Source organism: Somniosus microcephalus, chromosome 6 (assembly GCF_052327205.1).
Source record: "Somniosus microcephalus isolate GS21.2 chromosome 6, FLI_Smic_1.0, whole genome shotgun sequence".
Classification (NCBI taxonomy): Eukaryota; Metazoa; Chordata; class Chondrichthyes; order Squaliformes; family Somniosidae; genus Somniosus; species Somniosus microcephalus.
The window spans coordinates 82,057,381-82,069,837 of NC_140992.1; the positions used below are offsets into that span (position 1 = coordinate 82,057,381).

At 46.3% G+C, this 12,457-nt stretch overlaps 1 protein-coding gene across 10 annotated transcripts in view; it reads right to left on the minus strand.

Annotated features, from left to right (window-relative positions):
- The window catches only part of rsrc1 (arginine/serine-rich coiled-coil 1), a 525,104-nt gene that overhangs the window by 490,266 nt on the left and 22,381 nt on the right, over positions 1 to 12,457 (minus strand). For 8 of the 10 annotated variants that reach the window (XM_085990442.1, XM_085990445.1, XM_085990441.1 and 5 more), the window contains 2 exons: positions 9,086 to 9,289; positions 1,370 to 1,498 (listed from right to left, as the gene is read on the minus strand). The exons of 1 other annotated variant lie outside the window; for it this stretch is intronic. In XM_085990442.1, coding sequence (XP_085846568.1) covers positions 1,370 to 1,498; positions 9,086 to 9,289 — 333 coding nt within the window. The remainder of the gene's footprint in view (positions 1 to 1,369; positions 1,499 to 9,085; positions 9,290 to 12,457) is intronic. One more of the 10 variants, XM_085990447.1, reaches the window with a different exon arrangement.

The following is a 12,457-nucleotide window of genomic DNA, read 5'->3' on the forward strand; positions in this document are numbered from 1 at the left end:
TCCAATTTTTTCTTATTTCCACTTCCTAGTCTTGCTCTGCTCTCTTTACCTCCTCCAACTATGATTCCCTTCTAACTCCCTCTTCTCCAGCACCATGTCCCCCTGGACCATTTCTTCACTTAAAACTGCTTACCTACTATCCTGCCAGAGGCTCAAGTCCCTGTTAACTGAGCCCACAGCCTTCCTTGATAGTCTTTGCCACATCCATGGCAGCACCTGTTGGTGGCTTACCCAGAATAGCAATCCCAAATGTCTAATCTTCCATTCTTGGTGACCATTGCACCCAGCTCACTCCTTGGTGGATAACCTCTCTAACCTCCTCTCTCTTATCTCTTCCAGTGTCACCCGACACTGCCGTTGGGCAATCCACAATTGCTCCACTCCACATTGCCCTCCAGAATGTTTTCTCACTTGCAAACCCTAAAGGAACAGAGACATTCGGGCCTCATCAGAGACCTCGTTCTCAATGGCAGTTCGCCCCTTGCCCCTCCCCCTCAACACCACCCACCTGGGCACAGGTGTTCCATCACTTGTCCCACCCAAACTGCAGGAGTACTGATAAAGCTAGCATTGCCAAGTTTGACCTCTGCCTCTACACCTCTGGCATCTACTCCTCCTCTGAGCACCTCATGCTCCTCCATTCCTCATGTCTCTTAGATAAACTGATCACCGTCTACTGCATTCCCATGGCAACTTAATCACCAAGTTTCCCTCCAAGCCTCTGCACTGAGGGCTCCTCACTCTTTGTGACTTCAACCTAACCTAAGCTCCCCCAACCCCATCTCCTCCAGATTCTCTGCTCTTTCGTCCTCATTCATTTGCACCCTTCACATTAACTCCCTCACCCACACCATTGACCTTGCTATCTCAAGCAGTCTCTGCACTTCCATGATTTTGGTCACCGATAATGATATCTTTGACCACATCTTTGCCTCCTTTACCACTCACATCCTTCTGCCTACCTCCACCACCACTACTACCCTCAACCTCCTCTCCTGGAAAAAACCTCACTCACAAATTCATTCACAAACTTCTAACTCCATCCCTTCTGGCATTTCAAAAGTCAAGACGCTTCTGTCCTTATTGGTGTGCTCAGCTGCTCCCTCACCGGTGTTTACAATGCCCTTGTTCCCTCATCATGCCTTTAGTCACCTCCCCTAACTATTCACCTACTGCTGGGTGTTTATCTATTGCGTCTGTGAAGCATTGCAGGACATCTTATAAAAATGCAAAATTATGTTTAGTCACAGCTTTCTGAAGAGCTGGGATACATAAACAAAAATAAAATAAGACAAAGCAGCTTTAAAACTGAAAAGATTAACTTAAGGTTGTAGTTATTTGCAATATAGAAATTATAAATTGTCCATACCTTCTGTTCCTGCTTCTTGACCTAGATCGTCGTGATCTGTAGGATTTCCCTCGATCCCGTGATCTGCTGCGACTGCTTCGCTTCTTTCGGACCTCATATGATGAGCTGCTGCTGGAGCGTCGCCGATGTCTGGAACATTCATTATAATACTTTGTCTTAATTCAGATTTTAAAAATAGGTGATAAGAGTCAGAAAACATTGCGATACGAGTGCATGCTTCACAAACAGTTAGTTACATGTGTAAATCGCAGAGACAACTGAGGGGATTTGTTTGTCAGATTTTGGCTGGGACACCATGTAGGGTACTTCACTGCAACAGAATTCTACTGCAGGGAAAAGTATTACAGACAATAGACAAGTCACTGGAAAGCATTAATACTTCTGTTCCTTACATTGCTCATGATCAACAGGCAGAAACGATACAAAAACAATGCACATAACACAATATGTGCGACCTCAACTATAGTACTGACACAAAGTGTGAGCATATTTAATATATTTAAATTTTAATGAAACGTTTATGCATACAGTAATTGTTAATTGGTCATTTGCCCAGCCTATCAAATCAGCACAGCATTCCCAAGACCACTTTTTTCTTCCAGCCAAGATGTACATTATCAGCATTTTACGTGTACATTGTATGATTTTCATTCTTTTTCTTAGTTGTGTTTTTATCATTATCATGGGAACGGTAGCATAGTGGTAATGACACTGGGCTAGTAATCATGAGGCCTGGACCAATGATCCCGAGACATGAGTTCAAATCCCACCACGGCAGCTGGGGAATTTAAATTCAGTTAATTAAATAAATCTGGAATAAAAAACTAGTATCAGTAATGGTGACCATGAAATTATTGGATTGTCGTAAAAACCCATCTGGTTCACTAATGTCCTTTAGGGAAGGAAATCTGCCGTCCTTACCTGGTCCAGTCCTACATGTGACTCCAGACCCACAGCAATGTGCTTGACTCTTAATTGCCCTCTGAAATGGCCTACCAAGGGGTGGCGGCACAGTAGTATACAGTCAGGAAGGAGTAGCCCTGGGAGTCCTCAACATTGACTCCGGATCCCATGAAGTCTCATGGCTTCAGGTCAAGCATAGGCAAGGAAACCTCCTGCTGATTACCACCTACCGCCCTACCTCAGTTGATAAATCAGTACTCCTCCATGTTGAACACCACTTGGAAGAAGTACTGAGAGTTGCAAGGGCACAGAATGTACTCTGGGTGGGGGACTTCAATGTCCATCACCAAGAGTGGCTCGGTAGCACCACTACTGACCCAGCTGGCCGAGTCCTGAAGGACATAACTGCCAGTCTGGGCCTGCGACAGGTGGCGAGAGAACCAACACGAGGGAAAAACCTACCTCATCCTCACCAATCTACCAGTCGCAGATGCATCTGTCCCTGACAGTATCGGTAGCAGTGACCACTGCACAGTCATTCTGGAGACGAAGTCCCATCTTCACACTGAGGACACCCTCCATCGTGTTGTGTGGCACTACCACCGTGCTAAATGGAATAGATTCAGAACAGATCTAGCAGCTCATAACTGGGCATCCATGAAGCGCTGTGGACCATCATCAGCAGCAGAATTGTATTCCACCACAATCTGTAACCTCATGGCCTGGCATATCCCTCACTCTACCATTACCACCAAGCCAGGGGACCAACCCTGGTTCAATAAGGAGTGAAGAGGAGCATGCCAGGAGCAGCACCAGGCGTATCTAAAAATGAGGTGCCAACCTGGGGAAGCTGCAACACAGGACTACATGCATGCTAAAAAGCGAAAGCAGCATGCTATAGGCAGGGCTAAGTGATCCCACAATCAAAGGATCAGGTCAAAGCTCTGCAGTCCTGCCACATCCAATCGTGAATGGTGGTAGACCATTGAACAACTAACGGGAGGAGGAGGCTCCATGAATATCCCCACCCTCAATGAGGGTGGAGCCCAGCACCTGAGCACAAAAGACAAGGCTGAAGCGTTTGCAACCATCTTCATCCAGAAGTGCCGAGTGGATGATCCATATCGGCCTCCTCCTGAGGTCCCCACCATCACAGAAGCCAATCTTCAGCCAATTCGATACACTCCACGTAATATCAAGAAACAGCTGATCACACTGGATACAGCAAAGGCTATGGGCCTCGACAACATCCCGGCTATCGTGCTAAAGACTTGTGCTCCAGAACTAGCCGCACCTCTAGCCAAGCTGTTCCAGTACAGCTACAACACTGGCATCTATCCGACAATATGGAAAACTGCCCAGGTATGTCCTGTCCACAAAAAGCAGGACAAATCCAATCCGGCCAATTACCGGTCTACTCTCAACCATCAGCAAAGTGATGGAAGGTGTCATCAACAGTGCTATCAAGCGGCACTTACTCACCAATAACCTGCTCACTGATGCCCACTTTGGGTTCCGCCAAGACCACTCGGCTCCTGACCTCATTACAGCCTTGGTCTAAACCTGGACAAAGGAGCTGAATTCCAGAGGTGAGGTGAGAGTGACTGCCCTTGACATCAAGGCAGCATCAGACCGAGTGTGAAATCAAGGAGCCCTAGTAAAGCTGAAGTCAATGGGAATCACGGGGAAAACTCTCCACTGGCTGGAGTCATACCTAGCACAAAGGAAGATGGTTGTGGTGGTTGAAGGTCAATCATCACAGCCCCAGGACATCACTGCAGGGGTTCCTCAGGGCAGTGTCCTAGGCCCAACCATCTTCAGCTGCTTCATCAATGACCTTGTCTCCAACATAAGGTCAGAAATGGGGCTGTTCGCTGATGACTGCACAGTGTTCAGCGCCATTCACAACTCCTCAGATAATGAAGCAGTCCATGCCCACATGCAACAAGACCTGTACAACATTCAGGCTTGGGCTGATAAGTGGCAGGTAACATTTGCGCCACAGAAGTGCCAGGCAATGACTACAACAAGCGAGCGTCTAACCACCACCCCTTGACATTCAACGGCATTACCATCGCCGAATCCCTCACCATCAACATCCTGGGGGTCACCATTGACCAGAAACTTAACTGGACCAGCCACATAAATACTGTGGCAACAAGAGCAGGTCAGAGGGTAGGTATTCTGTGGCGAGTGTCTCACCTCCTGACTCCCCAAAGCCTTTCCACCATCTACAAGGCACAAGTAAGGAGTGTGATGGAATACTCTCCATTTGCCTGGATGAGTGCAGCTCCGACAACACTCAAGAAGCTCGACACCATCCAGGATAAAGCAGACCGCTTGATTGGCACCCCATCTAGCACCTTAAACATTCACTCCCTCCACCACTGGCGTATCGTGGCAGCAACTCGCCAAAGCTTCTTCGGCAGCACCTCCCAAACCCGCGAACTCTTCCACCTAGAAGGACAAGGGCAGCAGGCGCATGGGAACACCGGCACCTCCAAGTTCCCCTCCAAGTCACACACCATCCTGACTGAAGTATATCGCCGATCCTTCATCATTGCTGGGTCAAAATCCTGGAACTCCCTACCTAACAGCGCTGTGGGAGTACCTTCACCACAAGGACTGCAGCAGTTCAAGGCAGCAGCTCACCACCACCTTCTTAAGGGCAATTAGGGATCGGCAATAAATGCTGGCCTTGCCAGCGACGCCCATATCCCATAAACGAATTTTTAAAAATTCCAAGCCTCTCAAATTGCTTTTCAACTGTCTCTATCATTTTGAATGACATGCTGTACTGCTGCAAATCTGAAAATTTTACATACTCTATTATTTAACAGTAATTCTACTTACTAACATCTGTACTATCCCATTGCACTTATTACACTTTTTCCAAGATCCCAATTCTTTCCAATAGATCCCCATTCACATTTTTAATCTGATAGTTGGAAATTGACAATAAAATGGCACTATTATCATTTTTTAAACACCAAGTGTTCATGCACATCTACACTTTGTCATCATTTTCTTCTCATTCCAGTCAGATTCAAGTGTTTGTAGACACCTTTAAATGAGCAATGTTATCACAATCTCCTCAAAATTGCACTTGCAGTCACTCCAAAAAGTGACGACTTCATTTTATAGAGTTTTATTGCAAAATGGTTCATCTTGAATGTTTCTCTGAGGAAAACACCATATTGGAAAAAAAAACGTTATTGTCACTGGCACTTAAGTCATATTGTGGTTGACAAACCAAATGTGATACTAAGAGCTATCTACTGTATTATTCTTCAATTAAATTCCTTCTCTTATCCAAAGGATCTCTTTTTTTTTAAATTAAAATAAAATACTGTATTATCCTAAGTACATCTTTGAAAACAAGAAAATGGCAAGTGCAGCAGGAGTCATCATCAGCTATAATTCTCAAAGACTAATTCAACATGAACAGTTTACTCTGAATTCTAAATTATTTTGAGGAGCACAAAAGTAAATAAAATGAAACATACCAGAAGTTAATTTGGATCATCATGGTGCCAACGTATTTGCTCAAGTTGTTTTCTGCAGCTTTAAAACTACAAGTGTACATTACAATCCCTCCTTGTCCTTCTTGACTTGTCTGCAGCCTTTGACATGGTTGACCACTCCATCCTTCTCCAATGCCTCTCCGCCGTCGTCCAGCTGGGTGGGACTGCACTCGCCTGGTTCCATTCTTATCTATCTAATCGTAGCCAAAGAACCACCTGCAATAGCTTCTCTTCCTGCTCCCGCATCATTACCCCTGGTGTCCCCCAAAGGATCTATCCTTGGCCCCCTCTTATTTCTCATCTATATGCTGCCCCTTGGCGACATCATCCGAAAACATAGCGTCAGTTTCTACTGTATGCCGACGACACCCAGCTCTACCTCACTACCATTTCTCTCAACCCCTCCACTGTCACTAAATTGTCAGGCTGCTTGTCTGACATCCAGTTCTGGATGAGCAGAAATTTTCTCCAATTAAATATTGTGAAGACCGAAGCCATTGTTTTCAGTCGCCGACACAAACTTTGTTCCCTAGCCACTGACTCCATCCAGCTCCCTAACATCTGTCTGAGGCTGAACCACACTGTCCGCAACCTTGGTGTCATATTTGACCCTGAAATGAGCTTCCGACCACATATCCGTGCCATAACCCAGACCGCCTATTTCCACCCCATAACATCGCCCATCTCTGCCCTTGCCTCAGCTCATCTACTGCTGAAACCCTCGTCCATGCGTTTGTTATGTCTAGACTTGACTATCCCAACGCACTCCTGGCTGGCATCCCACATTCTACCCTACGTAAACTTGAGGTCATCCAAAACTTGGCAGCCCATGTCCTAACTCGCATCAAGTCCCATTCACCCATCACCCCTGTGCTCGTTGACTAACATTGGCTCCCGGTTAAGCAACGTCTTGACTCAAAATTCTCATCCTTGTTTTCAAATCCCTCCATGGCCTCGCCCCTCCCTATCTCTGCAATCTCCTTCAGCCCCACAAACCCCTCGCCCCCACCCCGTTCCGAGATAACTGCGCTCCTCTAATTCTACCCTCTTGAGCATCCCTGATTATAATCGCTCAACTATTGGTGGCTGTGCCTTCTGTTGTCGAGGCCAAGCTCGGAAATTCCCTGCCTAAAACTCTCCGCCTCTCTACCTCTCTTTCCTCTTTTAAGACTCTCCTTAAAACCTACCTCTTTGACTAAGCTTTTGGTTACCTGCCCTAATTTCTCCTTATGTGGCTCGGTGTCAAATTGTTTGCCTTATAATACTCCTGTGAAGCGCCTTGGGACGTTTTACTACGTTAAAGGCACTATATAAATACAAGTTGTTGTTGTTGCAGTGACTTCATAAGCTTTCACACATCCGCAGTTGCATTCACATAACCAACAATATGTAGACTTGATCAATGTCACTTCAAACTGCCATTCTGAACATACTGAACTGATGGGAAATCTGACGAACTGTTATTTGCAATTCCACCAGCAATTATGTGACTTGCACCAGTTCTACACTGCTGTTTAAATTAAAATATATATGTAACAGTGAACTGGCACTGAACTTCATTGGATGAAGAAACAAAATACACAGAAATACCACTTAATGCGCTGATATAAAACACCTGGTAAGTTACTGTATCTGCCTGGCTTTCCCAAGTCCATGTACAACTGGAAACTGGACGTTGCATTTTTTTTAGGATGGAGTTCTATAAAAATTCAACCGAAGGAGCATAATTACCTCTGGGAGGAGTGAAATGTAAAGTAAATCTCAACAGCGTGCAATTTATTCCAATTCTCACTCCCAGATAACATTAACTCTGTTGCAGTGAAAGCAAAGTAACAAGCGTAAGTTCCGAAGTTTCTGACATTCCTGAACTTTGCCTGCTCTTTAGGAACTAAACCAGATCCACCCTGTGGCCAGCAGAATTCATTCCCTATGTCCTCAACTGTAATGAAATCATGTTAGATCCAAAACCCACAATAGCTGGTTACCCTACTGGTCACAAGAATCCTAGTCACTTCCACTGCATCTGGCAGTAACTATTCTCACTGTTCAAACATTAAATCTGTCTTTTACATAAAGCAAGGAACAATATTTGGTGGTGACACATAATAAAATTATAATAAAGAGAATGAAATCTGGCAAAATAAAAAATATGAAGAGGGAATTGAAAAATACTTGGAAAAAACAAGGGTGGCAGCAGATAAAATAGTTACTTCAAAAATGTAAGGGGGAGAAATTCACTATCGCCCCGTTTGGGGCGCAATTATCAGCCGGGCACAAAGTTTAGCGCCTGGTGCTAATTATCGCCTCAGACTGCAAACTTGGCTATCACCCCTGGAGGTGATTGGAGCGCTAAATCAGGCGCTACACACCTTTCTTAAAGCGCTAACGCAGAGGAGCGATGCGCTTCCTCAGAGCGCTGGCGAAACTCATGTGATGTCAGTCAGCAATGGAACACAGACACACTGGCGCCGGACAGTTCTTAAAGGGGAGGGTCAATCTTGCTCTCCATCCAAACCCTGCTCGTTGCAGCCTTGAATCTCGGCCTGGAGAGACCTGTACATCAAATCTGCTGGAAAGAACTATGGAGAGCCCCAGGGAACGAGCTCAGAGTGCAGCCCCCATAGTCTCTTCTAAATCGATGCAAGGAAGATCAAATCAAAATGAACCTGCAAAGTGCTGCTCAGTACCCAAAACTCCTCAACACAGCATTGAATATCTCCAGAAGTGTCTCTCGCACTCAGAATGCGCGGTGCAAAAATGTCGCCAACAAAAAAAGGCAGGAAGCAGTCGCCTTTAAATAGCGCTCCCCCAGTCTCTTCCCGACTGCAAAACGCTCCCCTCAATCTGTCGTTGCTAGCGGCAGGCGGTAAGGCAGGAGGCGCCACTCAATATCCAGCCCAGGGCGTTACACGCTCGACTGACGTCACGATCTGTGGGCGCAAGAGATCGTGGCGGTAGTGTTTAGCGCCGCCGCAAAAACTCTAGTCAATTTCACGAGCGGCGCAAACATCGCCGCGCCCAAGCGCCAGTTGCTTTGCGCCCCATTAGCACCCTCTTAAGGCGCCAACGGGAGGCGCAAACCAACCGAATTTTTCCCCCTAAATGTATAAACACAGAATGAAAAACCAAGAAAAGATGAAAACAATGTTTTCCAGAAATCCCTTATTCCATTATGACCACACAGTGTAACTTTTAGTTAATTTCAGATTCTTGTCAATTTTCTACACTCCCTGTCACACCAGTTGGTTGTGTAGGTACCATGCTGTAACAGATATTTTATAAGACTCACCTTCTATCTTTGGAGCGGGAATGGGAGCGGTGAGTACGAGAGTGCGATCTTGTCCTTCTACTAGATTTTTTCCGGGTGAATGTTCTGCTATCTGAAGAACTGCTGGAAGTTGATTTCCTCCGGTGTTTCTTTTTACGACGGCTTCTGGTATCATCTTCACTGTCTGAGGAGTGATGTCCCATTTTCCAACTTCTTCCAAAATTGCTTAAGAAATAAAGATAAATAATCACCACTATTAGAAAAAACACTCATTGAAGGATTTAGTGTTTGGAATGGAGAACAGTTAATTTTTCTAAAAATCAGTAACAAAGTTGCAACAAAAAAATTAATTTGATCCCATCAGTGTTAGTCCTACTATAAGAGGACTCCACCTTGACTTGTTTTTCCAAATAGTTGAAATCAAATAATTTTGCTTTCTATTTTTTTCAGCAAACACTACATTTTTAGTGAAGCCAGAAAGTACTCACGACCTGCCTACATGTTTGCAGCTGCAATGTACAGTGTTATAAGTTTGGGTCTGCTTTACATATTATTTTAGGTACAGCAGTACTCGTCATTTCCTACAGCACTCTGACTATCTTACAATTAAGCGTGAGTCCATCCTACCCACTATCCAATTACATAATAGTGTAATCTGGGTATGTAACAATAGGACACCCTTTCCATGCCTTTAGTTCAGTGTAGTTCAGTTTTGGGAATTGGCACTTGGATTTGTATGGTCGGCAGCAGTGTCACCTCACCTTATCAAATCATCATTAAGGGTAGTCTACAAAAGTTTGCTTTTCTCCCAAAGTCTTGCAGATGATCAAAGAGAGTGACGTAATAAAACTCACTACGCACTTGGTTTGAGCATAAAGCAAGGCTTTAAACAACTTGTTTCAGAACATGGAGGTCTAGCTGTACTTCACTAGTTCCTTGTCTTACAAAATGTCCCTGGAAAGCTGGGGCCGACGCCCGAGTATTTATACTCCTTGGACGGCGCCACCAGCTGGCCGTCCAGCGTTATTTCACGAGTAGTTTCTTGATGAATGATGAGATTTATAACATTCTTCCTGCCTAAAAGATTTGGAAGTCCGACAACTTCCTCTTAGCGGATCAGGCAGACCACGAATAGCCGCAGTCTTTTAGATTTTTGTTTATGGCTAGAAGGCACATCTCCCCGGGCCGTGTATTGGTCCCTGGGCCACTTGATTCGTACCGGTGGATCGACAGGGCCCGTGTTGCTCTGATCGACCCGAGGGAGGCGGGGGAGATCGTGACTCGGGGTGCGGGTCCCCACAGGCGCAGAACTGGCTTCATCCTGTTGAATAGCCGGGGGTTGACCGGCGTCCTGGCCTCGGGTGGCCATCCCACGAGGAGCGCTTGGCTCCCCGAGTGGATCCGGTGGGGCAGCTGGCAGATCTCTCGATGCCCCAGGTAGGGCGTCATCTTCGGGGGGAGCACAGAGTGTCGGCATCATTCCCGTGGGTCCTCTATCGGTTGGGTCTGTGGAACGGGCCGGACAGGGAGCCAGGTCCCGGAGCGAAACAGTGGATTCCCGGCCATCAGGTACGTGGGGTTGACGTCCATGAGTTCTACCTCGTCGACGAGGCCAGGAGCTGCCAACCATGACGGTAGAGACGTCCCATGGGTGAAGCGATGCTGGAAGCTGAAGAATCGCTCCTGAGGTGTGACATTGGTAGACATAGAAAGGAGAGACCTGATGGAATGCAACAAGTCAGGGAGCATAGTTTCCCACTGCTGGTCTGGTATGTTGCGTGACCTCAGCGCAAGACGAACAGCGTTCCAAATGATAGCGTTGTATCTCTCAACCTGTCCGTTACCGATGGGATGGTGCGGTGTCGTTTTACTTGTGGCGATTCCCCGTTGGGAGAGATAACTTTTGAGTTCGCTTGACATGAAGGAGGCACCCCGATCAGAGTGGATGACATTGGCCGTACTGCAAAGGGAAAAGACTTGATCAAGGCATTTGATCACTGTGGAAGTAAGCATATTGGGACAGGGGAAAGCGTGAATATTCGTCCACCATAGTCAGTAAGTAGGTGTTTCGCGTTGAGGAGGGCAATGGCCCTTTAAAGTCAATGCTGAATCACTGCATAGCGTGTATGAGCGAGCCATCTGATGGACGGCAGAATTGTGGTTTTAATTCCGCACAAATTCTACAGGAGGAGCACGTTCTTTTCCCATCTTCCGTAGAAAATGGGAGATTTTTAGATCGCACAAAGTGCAACATACGGGTAACGCCAGGATGGCATAAGTCAGTATGAAGATCCGCCAGAGTCGAAGTTGACATAGAAGAGCAGAATGCCGGCGTGACGGTATCCGGGGCCACATTCTCTTTGCCGGGTCGATAATGTATGGTGTATCCAAAGGCGGCCAATTCCATCCTCCAGAGTTGTTTTTGTTATTCTTGATCTTAGTGCATTTCCGGTTATCCAGCATAAAGGCCACGGAGCGCTGATCGGTTACAAGTGTGAAATGGCGACGAGCGAGAAAATGACTCCATTTACGTACCGCTTCGATGATGGCCGTAGCCTCCTTCTCGATAGGAGGATAATGGAGCTCGCTACCCTGCAAAGTTCTGGACAGAAGTGCAACGGGTCGACCATCTTGATTCAAGGTAGCAGAGATCGCCACATCCGATGAAACTCTTCCTTTCGTGGTCGAGTGCGTTGCATCAGTGGAACGAAGTGTGGCTTTTTCCAGTTGTCGCTTGAGGAGGTTGAAAGCTGAAATAGCCGTTGCCTCCAATGGAAATGACTTTGCGTGAAGCAGGGGCTGGATCTTGTCAGAGAAGTGGGGTATCCATTTCGCATAATAGGCGAACATGCCGAGTGCCCGACGAAGAGAGCCGAGATTCGTAGGGGGAGGGAGCTCCTGAAGCAGACGAAGTCGCTCCGGATACAGTTTGATGACACTGTTACCCACCCAGTAGCCAAGGATGTTGACTGATGGTACTGATTTCACAGATTTGGACTCATTTAAGGTTCAGTTGTGACGACGGAGAACGTCAAAAAATTTCTGGAGGTTGGCATCATGCTTCTTCTGGTCATGATATTATCCAGATATGGAAAAGTGTCCGTTAAATTCTCCTGTTTGACTAGGCTATCCATTGCCCGTTGAAAGACGGCCACCCCATTGGTGACCCCAAATGGAAGGTGACAAAACTGGTAAAGCCGACCATTGGCCTCAAAGGCCGTATACTTCTTGTCAGAGTCCTTTAACGGCACTTGACGATATGCGCTCTTTAAATCAAAAGTTGAAAATACCTTGTAGTTGGCAAGGTTACTGACCATGTCATCGATGCGTGGTAGTGGGTAGGCATCCAGGTCGGTATACTGGTTAATAGTTTGCGAGTAATCGATGCAAAGA